This window comes from Rhinoderma darwinii, chromosome 1 (genome assembly GCF_050947455.1).
Source record: "Rhinoderma darwinii isolate aRhiDar2 chromosome 1, aRhiDar2.hap1, whole genome shotgun sequence".
In the NCBI taxonomy this organism is placed as follows: domain Eukaryota; kingdom Metazoa; phylum Chordata; class Amphibia; order Anura; family Rhinodermatidae; genus Rhinoderma; species Rhinoderma darwinii.
The window spans coordinates 249,125,420-249,144,043 of record NC_134687.1 but is presented as its reverse complement, the minus strand read 5'-3'; the positions used below and the strand labels follow the sequence as shown (position 1 = coordinate 249,144,043).

At 41.9% G+C, this 18,624-nt stretch overlaps 1 protein-coding gene across 1 annotated transcript in view; it reads left to right on the top strand.

Moving 5' to 3' along the window:
- The first annotated feature begins 1,320 nt into the window (after positions 1-1,320).
- LOC142740775 (neurturin-like) overlaps positions 1,321-18,624 on the top strand; it is a 37,306-nt gene continuing 20,002 nt past the window's right edge. The window contains exon 1 of the mRNA XM_075850202.1: positions 1,321-1,539. Coding sequence (XP_075706317.1) covers positions 1,344-1,539 — 196 coding nt within the window. The 5' untranslated portion in view covers positions 1,321-1,343. The remainder of the gene's footprint in view (positions 1,540-18,624) is intronic.

Genomic DNA, 18,624 nt, shown 5'->3' with positions numbered 1-18,624 from the left:
CACTAAATATTAAATGGGGGGCTCACCACATTTTTTTATCCTAATCTCCGCCCCAAGCCGCGATGACGAATACACTCTTACAGAGCACAAAATGCAGCTATAAATGGCTTTGGGGCCCTACATCACAGTGCCTTAAATTTATAAGCTAACAAGTCAAGCATTGGCCTTAGGGGTTAAAACAAGTATGAAACATAATTGATGCAATTTACTCACGAAGTCTTCATTGTCAGATAGACACCCTTTCCCTCCATTGCAGAACACCTCAGCTGACCTTCCCTTTATTTCAGACAATGGCCAGTTTAACCAATGTACAAGTTTCACCTGTAGTGGACGGAATAAGAATACAACCGCAACAACTAAAACATCATATAATAGCGAGACAATAGCGCTTGAATTCACAGTACACCAGATATGAAGCAATTATATTTATAAAGCTGTGGTCATCGCTAAAGATACTTTTAGAAGAAAGCTATTTTATTCCCCAGATGTTACAGTGCCATGCTTCATCAGTTGCTGTATGACAGAAGTATTTTACCCGAGATGCAAAGAATACCTCTGTTAAAAGGGTACCATAGGGAGGCACCATATGGTGGTGCAGGAAGCTGCAGGGACTTTGTGTAACTGTACAGGTTCCAGGTTTTGCCATGTGCTTGATACCTAAGCAATACTGTACTTTAACATTTCATACCTTCTACTAATTGTCACAGTTATTGTGAGTCCAATACTCAAACTAAATATAGGAGGAAAAAAAGTTATATTCTTAATACGAGCTGAGCCAAGACAATATGGACAGCTGAGTCAAGGATGTAACAACAAATTTAAACTAAAAATCCATTGACATTTCTCTTCTTTTGGAATCAGAATCTTCTAAACAGACATACCCTCTACAAACAAAAAGTTCTTTCTTTAAAATAGTCTATTGATTCAAAACACTAAGAATGAATGAATAAATGACACTGCGGAATGACCAATCTGTGTATGAGTTTGCTAAATTGACCTCATTGTTAAAATTTTCCACAAATTAAACAGAAACGTTAAAAAAGCTATTAACAAATCACCCAGACGGAGTTATATATCTGATACAAACAAGGCACAGTTGCAATTCTAGTTAGATATGAAGAGAAGTGATACATAGTATGCAATTTAAACATATTCTCAAATAATTATAGAAATTTTCTCTTTTTACCTTCTTTTTCTGTTAGGTGCCATTTGCAAATGATGGTTTGTACCCTACTATCAACCCCAATTATTCTCATGTCTGCCTGTGTGTTGACTTTTCTCCAGTATTTCACGTGTAATATTATGTTGTTTTTCAGCGTCTCAATGCCTTGATTGTTCTTAAGATGAAGGTATGGAAGAGGACAACTCCTGCTTTGATGCTCCTCTGTGCTGTGTTGTCCTTACTCGTTTGCACAGAAGTCTTCTTCCGGAGCTGGAAAGTCAGCTCAACCCCTTCTCAGTCAGTCATGGGTTCATCACCAAAGAGACCACGGAGATTTCCACGAGCCTCCGAACGCAAGCCACCTATGATTTCACAATGTAAGAGCAGATTTATTTAGTTACCTTGTCTTAGTCTTCCATTTTTTCATATGTATTCAATTTAAATATTTAGAACATTTGAACATTTAATATAGAGCAATAGCTAGACAAATACTTTTCAATGAAGTGATGGTACAGTAATTTATTACTTCTTTTAGGATTCATAATGAACATAGTAGGAAGCGTATAGCGCTCGCATTGGATAAAAACGGTAAATGAGCCTTTAGTTTGAATATGACAGCATATTTATTGTACTTACATCTAAATCAGGTGGTTTACATTCTCATACACAAGCCAGATTGCAATTTCAAGTAAGGGCAGGTCGCTCTTTACTTATGGGTTTGAGATAAAAGGCAGTAAAGTATTGTTGGTATGTACTTTGTGAAGAAACGCATGGCATGTAATGATTTAGTTATTGTGCAGAATAAGTGATTGTACTTTGTTGTTGTTGTTTTACATTTTCTTGTAAGTGTATGAACTCTTACAATAGAGCGGGCACATGTTGTAGCTTAATACATGCTGATAGGTTGAAGATTATTAATTTGTTTTTCATTGTATGCTTTTATAGTTTTTACCTTCAGATTACTATGTATTTGTTTGCACATGCATGCAGGCAAAAGGTTTTGTATACATTGTAATGTCTTTCTGGCCCCTTTATTTTCTAAAACTCTTTTATATATAAAAAGCAGACTTTTTTTTCTAAATACAAAGATTTGCTCTCAGAACAAAGGTTACTCCAGAATAAAAATCACAAAGCAATAAAGTTAGTAAAAGCTGCAGGGGATGAACTATGAGGTGGTTTATAGTTTCAAACCTTCTTCACATCTTTTTTTTAATGCTAAAATCACAGGATGTCTAACATCTACCTTTAGTTTTTACAGTATGATGAAAAAAAAAATCTGATCTTGGGGACTGCAGTTTGATGTTGGGTTGAGTTATTGGTAAACTTCTGGGCTTTTGGTAGGCTTTTGCAGAGCAGCCAATCTAAAGAACATCTCCATTATAAAGCATAGTTGTTGGACAGAGTAGCTATCTCAGAATGACATACGGATGTAGCCAAATTTATCTTGACTCTGATAACTTGCTGCAGCGGGATATCACACAACAAAAGTTAAAGTTTCTTGACACTGTGTATTTAAAGAGGCTCTGTCACCAGATTATAAGTGCCCTATCTCCTACATAGTCTGATCAGTGCTGTAATGTAGATAACGGCAGTGGTTTTTATTTTGAAAAATGATAATTTTTGAGCTAGTTATGAGCAATTTTAGATTTATGCTAATGAGTTTCTTAAAGACCAACTGGGCGTGTTTTTACTTTTGACCAAGTGGGTGTTGTAAAGAAGTGTATGAGGCTGACCAATCAGTGACTAATCAGTGTCATCCACTTCTTATTGTTCCAGCCCAGCTTCTTTCACTGCACAATCACACTGTGCTGTGGATCATGCTGGGCTGGAACAATGAGAAGTGGATGTCACTGATTGGTCACTGATTGGTCAGCCTCATACACTTCTTTACAACACCCACTTGGTCAAAAGTAAAAACACGCCCAGTTGGTCATTAAGAAACTCAGCATAAATCTAAAATTGCTCATAACTAGCTCAAAAATGATCGTTTTTCAAAATAAAAACCACTGCTGTCATCTACATTACAACACCGATCAGACTATGTAGGAGACAGGGCACTTATAATCTGGCGACAAAGCCTCTTTAATGAGTTAAAAGTCAAGATAAAGATGGCTACATCTGTACCTTAGACTCACATTAGACAATGCAGCTCAGCTGCAGCCACTGATTACCTGTGACTAAAGGCCCTATTAGTCGGAGCGATTATCGTACACATTTTTGTATAATTGTTCGAATGTAAGAGATAATCGCTACGTGTAATAGCATGCAACGATCGAACGATAAATTGTTGGGTTCCGAGGATCGACCACATCTACCTCGGTGAAAGATTATCGTTCGTCGCTGCCACATTCCCTAGTCTAATCAGAAATCTTCCAGTCATTAGCAGTTCAAAGAGGAGGTGTGGGCGAACAAGCAATGATCGCAGTAACGTCTGATCAGCGAAAATCTTTAGCAATTATTTTCATGTGTTATAGACCGTCTTTTGAGCGTAAACGATTTGCTAAATCATAACTCGTCGCTCGTTCATGAAAGAATATGTTCCCGTCTAATAGGACTTTAATACACCGATAATAACATTACAACAACTGACAGGTGTAGTGAATAACATTGATTATAACATTACAATGGCTCCTCTCAAGGGATTGGATATTTCAGGCAGCAAGTAAACAGTCAGTTCTTGAACTTGATGTGTTGAAAGCATGAAAAATTGGCAAGCTTAAGGTTCTGAGTGACTTTGACAAGGCCAAATTGTTATGGCTAGATGATTTTGTCAGAGCATATCAAAAATTTAAGGTCTTGTGAGGTATTCCCTGTATGGAGTGGTTAGTACCTACTAAAAGCAGTCCAAGGAAGGACAACCAGGGAACTGGCGACATGGCCAAGGGTGCCCAAGGCTCATTGATGTGCAGGAGGAGCAGCAAAGGCTTGCTAGTCTGGTTGCTGTCACAGAAAGCAGTTGCAACACAAATCTCTTAAAAAGTTAATGCTGGCTAAGATAAAAAGGTGTAAGAACAATCAGTGCATATCAACCTGATGAGTTTGGGGCTGCATAGAAGCAGACTTGTCAGAATGTCCACGCAGACACCTGTTTACTACCGAATGCACCTACAATGGGCATCAGAACGGGATCATGGTGCAATGAAAGAAGGTGGCCTGGTCTGGTCATTCTTGTACATCACGTGGAATTCCAGTTGCGTGTGTGTGTTGCTTACTTGGAGAAGAGATGACACCAGAATGCACTATTAGAAGGCAAGCCAGCCTATGTAGTGCGTTGCTCTGAGCAATGTTATGCATTTAAACCTTTTGTCCTGGAATTCATGTGGAAGTTACTTTGACATGTACCATCTATCTAAACATTGTTGCAGACCAAGTACACCCCTTCATGGCAATGGTATTCCCTATTGTCAGTAACCTCTTTCAGCAGGATAATACACCCTACCACACTTCAAAAATTGTTCAGGAATGGTTTGAGGAACATGACAAAGACTTCAATGTCTTCAATCTGATCGAGCATCTGTGTGATGTGATCTATAAAAAGTCTGATCTATACAACATACATTACAACTTACAGAACTTAAAAGATCTGTTGCTAACGTCTTGGTGCCAGATAACACAGGACACCATCAGTGGTCTTGTGGAGTTCATGCCTTGATGAGTCAGAGCGGTGTTTTGGTAGCACGAGGGGGACCTGCACAATATTAGGCAGTTAGTTTTGTTGTTATGGCCAGTGGCGTAGCTATAGGGGTCGCAGCGGTCGCACTTGCGACCGGACTCCTAAGTCAGGGGGGCCCGCAGGCCCACCTCACCACACTAACGCTGACTAAGGAAGAGGAGTTAGGATAATCACACTTCCACACTCCGCGCTGTATCAGGCAGCAGTGGTGAACGTGCATGCGCTGCTCTGCCCTTACTTTCCCGTCATTAGGATGAATTTGCTCTGGCCACTGGTCTCTGTGCCTGGGTTATTCTCCCCCTTCCCTCCTGCAAAGACTTTCAGGACATTGTAGTTTGACAGCTGAGCTGCCGAATAACTTTAGATAAGACTAGTACTGCTCCGTCTGCAAGCACCCTGCCATCCCGTCTTATCTTCTCTGCACTTGCCAAGGAAAGAGAAAGAAAAGAAAAACTCTGATTTCTTTCTCCTGAACAGTGCAGAGATATTTCGATCTCTATTTAAAATGTGTACTGCTTTGTATATCATAGTGCATGCTAAGTATACTGTACCACTTCATGCTTCACTGCCCATGAAAGATACAAATATATGGTATGGGTGGTAATGAGGAATAGTTTAAAGCCTATGCAAATATTTGGAGGGCAATTTATTATTCATTTTTTTTTTAATAAAACGCTCCAACATTGTGATTAGTGCAACTTTCTAAATAGTTTTTATTACAAATTATTTTTACTTTCTGAAATACAGCTGCTCTGTATATTATATATATATATATCAGCTGCATCTAGCATTAAATCCTGCTTCCGTCAGGCCCGCGGGACTGACTGGTTCAGAGACACGTAGGATCAACCTGAATATCCCTCATATCTACGTTCATAACTTAGAAGTGATAGATTACAGGTGGATCCTGCGTGTCAGAGAAACACAGGACCTGCTGACACTGAACCCTTCAGGTCCACGGGACTGACGGATTCAGGTGTTATATACAGCTGCTCTGTTTAGAGAATACAGAGCAGCTGTATTTCAGAAAGTAAAAAGAAGGTGTACTAATCACACTGACTGACCTCTTTATAAAAAAAAGTTGCCCTCCAAAAGGTGTACATAGCCTTTAAAGGCTGAAAGCTATTTAATTTTTTTTTAATAAAAGGGTCAGTCAGTGTGTTCTGTGCAATTTTATAATTAGTTTTTATTAAACATTATTTTTAATTTTTAGAGATACAGCTGCTCTGTATTCTCTATATAGAGCAGATGTATCATTTGCTAACCAGGAAGTGAAAAGCGGTCCGTGTGTTGGCCGGATTTCCCGACCTGACCACGATACATGTGAACGGGACTCCTGGCATCATAGACATTTATGATGCTAGGGGTCTCTGCATCCCCACAGAACTGCTGTTCCGTACTGTATCATTTCATTCAGCAAAGAACAGCAGTTCCGTGGGGAGGCAGAGACTTCTAGCGTCATAAATGTCTATGATGCCAGGAGTCCTGTTCACATGTACGGTGGTCGGGCTGGGAAATCCGGCCGACACACAGACCATTTTTCACGGCCCAGTTTCGGTCGTGTGCAAGAGATGTAAGGCCTGAATCCATTAGGTCCGCGGGACTGATCCGTTCAGTGACAGTGGGAAACACGCAGGATCCAACTGTAATCGATCACATCTAAGTTATGAACTTAGATTTGATGGATAACAGGTGGATCCTGCGTGTCAGAGACATGCAGGACCTGCTGTCACTGAACCTGTCAGTCCCGCGAACCTGACTGGTACAGGATTTAGCGTAAGATACAGCTGCTCTATATATAGGATACAAAGCAGTTGTATCTCAAAAAGTAAATATAATTTTTAATAAAGGCTAATTATAAAGTTGCACAAAAAACACTGACCTTTTTATTAGGAAAAAAGAAAAATCGCTTTCAAAGGTTTACAAAGCCTTTGAGGATGTTGCAAAATAGTGCCAGTCCACTGGTGTAGAAGCACATGCTGTGTTTGCTGTGCTGACATACAAGTTCTGCTGTAGGGAGAAATGGGTGATTGTCGGCCAACCAAATGGAAACATACAAGGAACTGGAGGGATAAAGTCATAAAGGGTCCCTGTAAGTTATTTAAAGAAAACAAAAACTTTACATTTGGATATATTAGCAATATAGACACTTTGTCCATGAAGACTGTCATGAGACAATCCACAGTCATGCAGACCCCACAGTCTGTCTCAGCAGACTGCAGGAGGTATTATTAATTTAGGAGGCTCAGGGGGGATTATTACTTTGGGGCACTAGTACTGTAATGTTGCACAAAGCAGTGTACTATTACTCTGTAGGGGCACTGGGGGTAGCAGCAGCATAGGACGTTTGTGTGCAAATACGAGTCATGGCTGGAACTTGGAAGAAGTCAAGAAGGGAAAGAAAAGACGTTACATGTAAGTCATTGGATGTAACTGTACTGTGTTCACTTTTCACTGTGTAGAACTGTTACCATTAGTGGGTTCTGCATTATTTAGAAGTATGGGGGGGCGGTACAAAACATATGTCTTGGTGTTTGGGCCCATGAGCTTTTTAGACCCCTGCAACGCCCCTGGCTACTTGTGCTTCATTAATGGGTCACTTAAGAGACCCAGCAATGCCGCTGAATATTACGGGTCCACAGGGGGCCCAAGTTGAACTTTTGCATCAGGGCCCATGAGCCTTTAGCTATGCCCCTGGTTATGGCTAAATGGTGTATATAGAATAATGAGTCCTAACTGTGAACTATAAGGGTTAATAGGTTAGGCGCATCTCTGCGCCAGATAGTGAAATTTACAACAGTGTAGATTTGCACTATAATTTACACCAATTTCTGGCGTAAATTGTAGTCAATTTGTTGGGCTGCGGGTGGCCTCGTCCCCTTCCGCTAAGTTTGACCCAATTTGGTAAATTGTCATGAACAACTTAAATTCTGCAAAAGTCCAATTTTTTGGCGCAAATTGTGACTGTGGCGGCACTGGTGTAGAACGTTTGATAAATTTCCCCCTTTGTTGCTAGCACTGTATGGGGGTAGTTGCAGCTGTCACTGTTAAGGTAGACACAGTGGCTAGAATTGTTATGCGTGGCACACTGTGACTGGCACTGTAAGACATAGATGACATGAAGGGCCCCCTTGCAAAAAGAGCTTCCTCATTAACTGAAGTGGTGATTTGAAGGAATATTGTGATCTCTACTTAAAATGATCAATAATATTAGAAGTTATATTATCTTGGATTTATGTGACCTATTTATAAGTAATCTGCTTGAAGCCGGTTGCTTTTCTGTGGTCAGTGAACTCCTCATTAGCTTCTAATTGTAGGAAATGCATTTAGCTATTTTAAAACCCCTTTATAGCTAGATAAACATCTAAATTCTGCTACTTAATCCTAAAAAAAAGTCTGAAGTTATTTGAAAATAAGAAATGTCAGGCTCCTTATAACCATGGCCATACACACGACAGGATGGGTAATACTGATAATCTGTATGTTATGTGGCAAAAGTGTACAAGTAGACCAGGACAACAGAGATCCGTTCAACACAGTTTTATTTTCAGTAAAATCAGAACCAATTTGCTGAGTGGTCTTTTGAGGCCTGAACCTTCTACTATAGGACGTCTCTCCTAGACAGGCATATATAGAACTCACATGCTTCTGTGGGTCACAGAGAATAATGCACTCAAAATAATGCAGCTGTGGACAGCAGCTGCACTGCTTGTCTAAGGCCTGATCCACAGCAGACATGTGTTGCGGGTCGTCGCGGTGGCTAGCCGCTACCTTCGCCTGGCGGACTTTACTCTACGGTGGATGAATGGGTTACGCCTTGTCAACTTGTCAACTGTCAGTGTCAAGGAAGATTACGCATTGCTCTAAAGTCTAAACAGTCTGACACAAATTGGTGTATAGTCTATTTAAGGACCATTCTAGTCTACCGTATCACAATGCTTTATCTTGTACAATATTCCATCGTTCAGAATGTAACAGGCACACTTAAAGCGGTTTTCCACTTTCAAATAACTAATAACAAACAGATAGCAAATATCAATAAACCCCTTCACGTCACAGCCATTTTTTGGATTTTCCTTATGATTGTTTCCTCCACATCTTCCAAAAGCCATAACTTATTTATTTTTCCATCGATAAAGCCGTATGACGGCTTGTTTTTTGCGGGACCATTAATTGCACCATATAATGTATTGGGAAACTGGAAAAAAATTATTTGTGAGGTGGAATAATAAAAAAAAACGTGATTCCTCAATCTTTTGAGCGGTTTAATTTTTACGGCTTTAACTGTATGATAAAAATGGCATGTTAACTTATTAACTTTATTTTACTACGATTATGGTGATACCAAAGTTATATAGTTTTTCTTTATGTTTTACTATTTTTACAAGAAGGAAACTAATTGTTAAAAATAAAATTTGTGCTTTGTCGCCACAACTTTTTTATTTTTCTGACGATTGAGCTGGATCAGAGCTTATTTTTTTGCAGAGCAAGCTGTAGTTTCTATTGGTACTATTTTGGGCTACATGAGACTTTTTGATTACTTTTTATTATTTTTTTGTGGGATATGAAATGACCAAAAAATAGCGATTCTGGCATTTTATATTTTTTTACTTTTTACGTTCATCATGCACATTAAATAATGAGATATTGTAATAGTTCAGACTTTTACAGATGCAGCAATGCAATATTTTTTATTTTTATCTTTTACATTACTTCTGAGGAAAAATGGGAAAAGTTTTTTTTTTTTTTACTTTTAACCCCTTCCCGCTTTGGCCACATTTGACCTTACTGACAGAGCCTCATTTTTCAAATCTGACATGTTTCACTTTATGTGGTAATAACTTCGGAATGCTTTCACCTATCCAAGCGATTCTGAGATTGTTTTCTCGTGACACATTGGACTTTATGTTACTGGCAAAATTTGTTCCATACATTCAGTATTTAATTGTGAAAAACACCAAAATTTCGTGAAAAATTGCAAAAATTTGCATTTTTCTAAATTTAAATGTATCTGCTTGTAAGACAGGCAGTTATACCACACAAAATTGTTGCTAATTAACATCCCCCATATGTCTACTTTAGATCGGCATAATTTTTTGAATATTGTTTTCTTTTTCTAGGACGTTACAAGGCTTAGAACTTTAGCTGCAATTTCTCAAATTGTCAAAAAAATTTCAAAAGGCTATTTTTACAGGGGGCAGTTCAGTTGTGAAATGGCTTTGAGGGCTTTATATATTAGAAACCTTGAATAAGTCACCCCATTTTAAACACTTCACCTGTCAAAGTATTCAAAACAGCATTTAGAAAGTTTCTTAACCCTTTAGACGTTTCACAGGAATTAAAGCAAAGTATAGGTGAAACTTACAAATTTCCTTTTTTTTTTGCAGAAATTAATTTTGAATCAATTTTTTTTGTAACACAGAAGGTTTTACCAGAGATATGCAACTCAATATTTTTTGCCCAGTGTCTGCAGTTTTTAGAAATATCCCACATGTGGCCCTAGTGTGCTAATGGACTGAAGCACCGGCCTCAGAAGCAAAGGAGTACCTAGTGAGTCTTGGGGCCTCATTTTATAAGAAAATATTTTAGGCACCATGTCAGGTTTGAAGGCCTCTTGTGGGGCCAAAACAGTGGAAATCCCCAAAAAGTTAACCCATTTGGGAAACTAGACCCCTCAAGGAAATTATCTAGGGGTATAGTGAGCATTTTGATACCACAGGTTTATTGCAGAAATTATTGGAATCAGGCCATGAAAATGGAAAAATGTAGATTTAGCTAATTTTTTTCTCATTTCCACAAAATCTAAAGGACAAAAAGCACTGCCACATTTGTAAAGCACTTTCTCCCGATTAAAACAACACCCCACATGTAGTCCTAGTACTGTTTGGACTAGATTAGAAGGGAGAGAGCGCCATTTGGCTTTTGGAGCTCAAATTTAGCATGAATGGTTTGGGGAGGCCATGTCACATTTGCAAAGCCCCCAAAGGGACAAAACAGTGGAAACCTCCCACAAGTGACCCCATTTTGGAAACTACAATCCTTGAGGAATTCATCTACGGGTGTAGTGAGCATTTTGACCCCACAGGGGTTTTACATTTTTTCAATAAATAAAAGAAAAAAAGGACCACAACGTTTGTAAAGCAATTTCTCCCGAGTACGGCAATACCCGATATGTGGTCATAAACTGCTGTTTGGACACAGAGTAGGGCTCAGAAGGGAAGGTGTGCCATTTGGCTTTTGGAGTACAGATTTTGCTGGATTGGTTCTGGTTGCTATATCGCATTTGCAAAGCCCCTGTGGGACTAAAACAGTAGAAACCCCCCAGAAGTGACCCCATTTTGAAACTACAACCGTCAAGGTATTTACCTAGGGGTGTAGTGAGCATTTTAACCACGCAGGTGTTTTGCAGAAATTAGTGTGCACTCGATGTTGCAGAGTGAAAATTGTATTTTTTCCATAGATATGCCAATATGTTGTGGTGCCCAGCTTATGCCACCATAACAAGACAGCTCTCTAATTATTATGCTGTGTTTGCCGGTTTTAGAAACACCGTACATGTGGCCCTAATCTTTTGCCTGGACTATCGACAGGGCTCAGGAGTGAGAGAGTACCCTGCGAAATTGAGGTCTAATTTTGCAATTTACACAGTATTGGTTCACAATTGCAGAGGCTGTGATGTGAAATAATAAAATAAACACCTGAGTAGTGACCCCATTTTGGAAACTACACCCCTCAAGGCATTTATGTAGAGGTGCAGTGAGCATTTTCACCCCACAGGTGTTTTCCATAAATGATTGCGCTGCAGATGGTGCAAAGTAAAAATTTAACATTTTCCCTAGATGTGACAGTTCAGTGGGAAATATGTCGTGCCCAGCTTATGCCACTGTAGACACACGCCCCAAAAATAGTTAAAACGGTTCTCCCAGGTATGGCGATGCCATACACTACCGTTCAAAAGTTTAGGGTCACTCTGAAATTTCCTTATTTGTGCAAGAAAAGCACAGTTTTTTTCAATGAAGATAACATTAAATTAATCAGAAATACACTCCATACATTGTTAATGTGCTAAATGACTATTCTAGCTGCAAACGTCTGGTTTTTAACCGCTTCCCGACCGCCCACTGTATATTCACGTCGGCATTTGCTGGGCTCTGTGCAGTGCCGACGTGAATTCACGGTGGGTGTTAAAAGCACGATCCGGGTGTCTCAGAGTAGCGCTGACACCCGGATCGCGCTGTTATCCCCTGCCACTGGTCCCGGAGATATGATTGGGACCTGATTAGTTCAGGTCCCGGTCATGTGATCGCAGGGAAAGTGTGTTGTAGCAACGAACTGGAAAGTTTGTTACTACAACAAACTGGAAAGTTTGTTGCTACAACAAACTTTCCCGGGGACCGATTGCAGGTGCTGCACTCGGTTATAAGGCAGAACCGGGGGCCACACAACGGCCCCCGGGTCTGCCATGCACGGCATTCTATGAGAACCAGCCGGAGGCCGGTCCTCATAAGCTTCCTGTCAGTGTGACTCTCAGCGTCACACTGACAGTTTATAAAACGTTACACTACCTAGGTGTAATGTATTATAGCAGCGATCAGTGCTGCCAGTCTTCAAGTAAAGCAAGTAAAAAGTAAAAAATAAAGTAATAAAAATGTTCTATAAAAGTGTAAAAACAAGTTATAAGAGTTACAAAAACAAAAAATGCTTTTTTTCCTATAATAAGTATTTTTGTAAAGGATCTGCCAGACACAACTTCTGTGTCGACGCCCATAGTTAATCAGTCTGCACCTGCTTCTATGTCTGTGAGACTGACTCCATCTTCCACAACCCAGGATGGCAGGCTTAGGAGTGGGAGAGCCTATCACAGCCTGGCCAGATGGGTCTGTCGAACGCCCTGAAAGACCTGCTAGTTAGCTATCCCTCTTCTGACTCCCTAGTCCAGGTTATGGCTTTAGCGGAACGACTTGACCAACGTCTCAGGGAACAACGACTTGTACGTGTTTGTGTTTTCTCCTCTGACTCCCCCATGATGCCTCCCGAGGTTCCGTTGCTTCATTCTTCCACGGAAGACTTGGAGGTACCTATGCAACTCGGGGCCTCCGTGTCCCCCCAACAACGTAGAGAGTTCCGCAGGAAGAATGGTCTCTGCTTCTACTGTGGGGATGACAAGCATCAAGTGAAACACTGTCCTAGGTGTAAGAATAAGCAGCCGGAAGGACTTCCGCGCCTAAGTGACCATCGGGGAGGTCACATGGGGGCACAGGTATTTCCCGTAAATATGAAACGTAATAAAATCTTGCTTCCCTTTCAGGTCTCTTTTGGTGGTAGGTCTGCTACCGGCAGTGCCTTCGTGGATTCAGGGTCTTCTGCTAATATTATGTCTGTGGAATTTTCTATGTCTCTAGCTATGCCATTAATTGATTTGCCTAAACCTGTCCCGGTAGTGGGTATCGACTCCACTCCTCTTGCTAATGGTTATTTTACACAGCATACCCCTGTTTTTGAACTCCTTGTTGGCCCCATGCATTTGGAGCAGTGCTCTGTACTGGTGATGCAGGGATTATCGTCCGATTTGGTTTTAGGCCTTCCCTGGTTGCAGTTGCATAATCCCACGTTTGACTGGAATACTGGGGATCTTACCAAATGGGGTAATGAATGCATGATGTCCTGTTTTTCTGTTAATTCTATTTCTCTCCCTGAGGAGGTGAACACTCTACCTGAGTTTCTTCAGGACTTCGCTGATGTTTTCTCTAAGGTGGCCTCCGAAGTGTTACCTCCTCATAGAGAATACGATTGCGCTATCGATTTGGTACCAGGAGCTAAGCTCCCTAAGGGTAGGATATTTAATCTCTCTTGTCCCGAACGTGAAGCCATGAGAGAGTATATCCAGGAATGCCTGGCCATGGGTTACATTCGCCCCTCTACTTCTCCGGTAGGTGCTGGCTTCTTCTTCGTAGGGAAGAAGGATGGTGGTCTTAGGCCATGCATTGACTACCGTAACTTGAATAAGGTCACTGTAAGGAACCAGTATCCCCTTCCTTTGATTCCTGATCTCTTCAATCAGGTTCAGGGGGCCCAATGGTTCTCTAAGTTTGATCTACGGGGGGCTTATAACCTTATCCGCATCAAAGAGGGGGATGAGTGGAAGACTGCGTTTAACACGCCCGAAGGTCATTTCGAATACCTTGTCATGCCCTTTGGGTTGTGTAATGCTCCTGCGGTCTTCCAGAATTTCATAAATGAGATTTTAAGAGACTACCTGGGGGTATTTCTTGTAGTGTACCTTGATGACATACTTGTGTTTTCCAAGGACTGGTCCTCCCACATTGAGCATGTCAGGAAGGTGCTCCAGGGCCTTCGGGAAAACAAACTGTTTGCTAAGACCGAAAAATGTGTGTTTGGGGTGCAGGAGATACAGTTTTTGGGTCAAATCCTCACTCCTCATGAATTCCGCATGGACCCCGCCAAGGTCCAGGCTGTGGCGGAATGGGTCCAACCTGCCTCCCTGAAGGTGTTACAGTGCTTCCTGGGGTTCGCTAATTATTACAGGAGATTTATTGCTAACTTCTCGGTCATCGCTAAGCCTCTTACGGATCTCACTCGCAAAGGTGCTGATCTCCTCTACTGGCCTCCTGAGGCTGTCCAGGCTTTTGAGGTCCTTAAGAAGTGCTTTATCTCGGCCCCAGTGCTGGTTCAGCGTAACCAAATGGAGCCATTTATCGTGGAGGTGACGCATCCGAGGTGGGAGTGGGGGCTGTCTTGTCCCAGGGTACCAGGTCCCTCACCCATCTCCGCCTACTTCTCCAGGAAGTTTTCGCCCACTGAGAGTAACTATGATATTTGCAACCGCGAACTCTTAGCCATTAAATGGGCATTTGAAGAGTGGCACCACTTCCTGGAGGGGGCTAGTCACCAGGTAACGGTCCTTACCGACCACAAGAATCTGGTTTTCCTAGAATCTGCCCGGAGGCTAAACCCGAGACAAGCTTGATGGGCGTTATTTTTTACCAGATTCAACTTTTTGGTCACCTATAGGGCTGGGTCTAAAAGTATTAAGGCTGATGCACTGTCGCGTAGCTTCATGGCCAGCCCTCCTTCGGAGGAAGATCCTGCTTGTGTTTTGCCTCCAGGTATAATCGTTTCCTCTATTGATTCTGATTTAGTCTCTGAAATTGCGGCTGATCAAGGTTCAGCTCCCGGGAACCTTCCTGAGAGCAAGCTGTTTGTTCCCCTGCAATTCCGGCTAAGGGTACTTAGGGAAAATCATGATTCTGCACTATCTGGCCATCCAGGCATCCTGGGTACCAAGCACCTCATTGCCAGAAACTATTGGTGGCCTGGTTTGCTCAAAGACGTTAAGGCCTATGTCGCCGCTTGTGAAGTTTGTGCTAGGTCCAAGACTCCCAGGTCCCGACCAGCGGGCTTACTATGTTCTTTGCCCATTCCCCAGAGACCTTGGACCCATATCTCCATGGATTTCATCACCGATTTGCCTCCATCAAAAGGCAAGTCGGTGGTGTGGGTTGTAGTAGACCGCTTCAGTAAGATGTGCCACTTTGTGCCCCTCAAGAAACTACCCAATGCTAAGACGTTAGCTACCTTGTTTGTCAAACACATCCTGCGTCTCCATGGGGTCCCTGTCAATATTGTTTCTGACAGAGGGGTACAATTTGTTTCATTGTTTTGGAGAGCCTTCTGTAAAAAGTTGGAGATTGATCTGTCCTTCTCCTCTGCCTTCCATCCTGAAACTAATAGCGAAACTGAGAGGACTAACCAGTCTCTAGAACAATATTTAGGTGTTTTATCTCTGACTGTCAATATGATTGGGTCTCATTCATTCCCCTCGCCGAATTTTTCCTTAATAACCGGGTCAGTAACTCGTCAGGGGTCTCCCCCTTTTTCTGTAATTTTGGGTTTAATCCACGGTTCTCCTCCGTTTCACCTGGTAGTTCCAACAATGCCGAGGTAGATGTCGTTCATCAGGAACTGTGCACAGTCTGGGCCCAGGTTCAGAAGAACCTAGAGGCTTCTTAGAGCATACAAAAGACTCAGGCAGATAGAAGACGTTCTGCTAACCTCTTGTTTGTGGTCTGGGATCTGGTGTGGCTATCGTCAAAAAATTTGCGCCTTAAAGTCCCGTCCAAGAAGTTTGCTCCCCGGTTTATAGGGCCATACAAGGTCATTGAAGTCCTTAACCCTGTCTCCTTCCGACTGGAGTTGCCCCCGTCTTTTCGAGTACACAATGTGTTTCATGCCCCCCTCCTTAAACGCTGCTCCCCGTCCTTGGCTCCCTCGAGGAAACCTCCGGTCCCTGTTCTCACCCCTGGGGGGGTAGAATTCGAGGTGGCCAAGATTGTGGACAGCAGGATGGTCCAAGGCTCCCTCCAATACCTGGTCCATTGGAGGGGATACGGGCCTGAGGAGAGGACTTGGGTACCTGCCTGGGATGTTCACGCTGGGGTATTGCTCAGGAGGTTTCACCTTCGTTTCCCCAATAAACCAGGTCCACCTAGAAAGGGTCCGTTGGCCCCTCATAAACAGGGGGGTACTGTAAAGGATCTGCCAGACACAACTTCTGTGTCGACGCCCATAGTTAATCAGTCTGCACCTGCTTCTATGTCTGTGAGACTGACTCCATCATCCACCACCCAGGATGGCAGGCTTAGGAGTGGGAGAGCCTATCACAGCCTGGCCAGACGGAGCTAGCTCCCACCCTCTGTCTATTTATATCTGCCTTTCCTGTTCCTCCTTTGCTTGTGATTCTTCTCTGCTGGTTTCCTGGCCCTTCTGCAGCTTCTTGAACTACTAATCCTCTGCTTGTGATTGACCTTGGCTTTACTGACCACTCTCCTGCTCAGCGTTTTTGTACCTCGCTCATCTCCTGGTTTGTCTCGGCTTGTTCACTTCGCTTGTTGCTCACGGTGTCCCCATGGGCAGCTTCCCCATTTCCCTGGCTTCTTTGTACCCTTGTCTGTTTGTATGTCGTGCACCTATTGAGTGTAGGGACCGTCGCCCAGTTGTACCCCATTGCCTAGGGCGGGTCGTTGCAAGTAGGCAGGGACTGAGTGGCGGGTAGCTTAGGGCTCACCTGTCTGTCTCCCTACCCCGGCATTACAATTTTATTATAGGAAAAAAATGAAAATGTTAAAAAAAGTACACATATTTGGTATCACCGCGTTCGTAACGACCCAAAATATAAAACTGTAATATTATTTTTCCCGCACGGTGAACAGTGCAAAAATAATAATTAAAAAAACAATGTCAGAATCACTATTTTTTGGTCATCAACCCTCCAAAAATATAGAATAAAAAGTGATCAAAAGGTCGCATGTACCCTAAAATAGTACCAATAAAAACGACAACCCGTCCCGCAAAAAACAAACCCTTACACAGCTTTTTTGACTGAAAAATAAAAAAGTTATGGCTCTCAGAATATGGTGACACAAAAAAGAAATAATTTTATCGAAAAGTGATTCTGGTATCGCCGTAATTGTATCGACCCGCAGAATAAAGTAAAATGTCATTTATAGCGCACGGTGAAAAGTGTAAAAAAAAAAAGACAAAAAACATTGTCAGAATTTGTTTTTTTGTCACTTTGCTTGCCCAAAAAATCTAATAAAAAGTGATAGAAAAAGCACATGTACCCTAAAATGGTACCAATGAAAACTACAGATTGTCCCGCAACAAATAAGTCCTCGCACGGCTCCGGTGAAGAAAAAATAAAAAAAGTTCTGGCTCTCAGAATATAGCGACAGAAATTGTGCAGTGTCCAAAAGCTGATAAGATCGGGCGCCATTTATCAGTGCGACATCGGCCACATATCTGCGGATTATTATTTATTTACTGAATTATTATACCCTCTTATTATGTCCTGATGTACTCTGCCCAATTTACACATACCCCCATATCATAAACTGAAATACCAGCAAAACCCCAAACAGAACAGTTACCAAGCAAACTCTGCACTCCAAAAGCCAAATGGCGCTCCCTCCCTTCTGAGCCCCACAGCGTGCCCAAACACCAGCTTACGTCCACATATATGATATTTTATATCCGGGAAAACCCGCTCAACATTGTATGAGGTACTTGTCTTCAGTGGCACAAACTGGGCACAACATATTGTGCGTTAAAATGGCATATCAGTGTAAAATTGTAATTTTCACTTTGCACCATCCGCTGCGCATTAACGCCTTCACACACCACGACTTAATAGCATGTCGTGGTGCGGGGGGTTATATATGGAGCGGGCTCATGCGCTGCGCCCGCTCTATAGTCTGCAGGTGTCCGCTGTATATTACAGCTGACACCCAGGACTAAGGGACAGGAACAGCGATCGCGCTGTTACAGGAGCCTATAAAAATGATATTATACTGCAATACATTAGTACTGCAGTGTATTGTACCAGCGACCTAATGATCGCTCTTTCCAGTCCCCTAAAGGGACTTTTGCCCATTTTCACTGTTTTGGTACCTCAGGGGCTTTGCAAATGCGACATGACACCCGAAAACCATTCCAGCTAAATTTGAGCTCCAAAAGGCAAATATTGGTCCTTCCCTTCTGAGTCTTGCCGTGGGTCCAAACAGCAGTTTATTACCACATATGGCGTATTTCTGTAATCAGGACAAATTGCTTTACAAATTTTGGGGTGATTTTTCTCCTTTATTCATTGTAAAAATTAAACATTTCTATGTTTTTTCAGAAAAAAGTAGATTTTCATTTTCACTACCTAATTTCACTAGATTCAGCAAAAAAACTGTGGGGTCAAAATGCTAACTATACCCCTAGAAACATT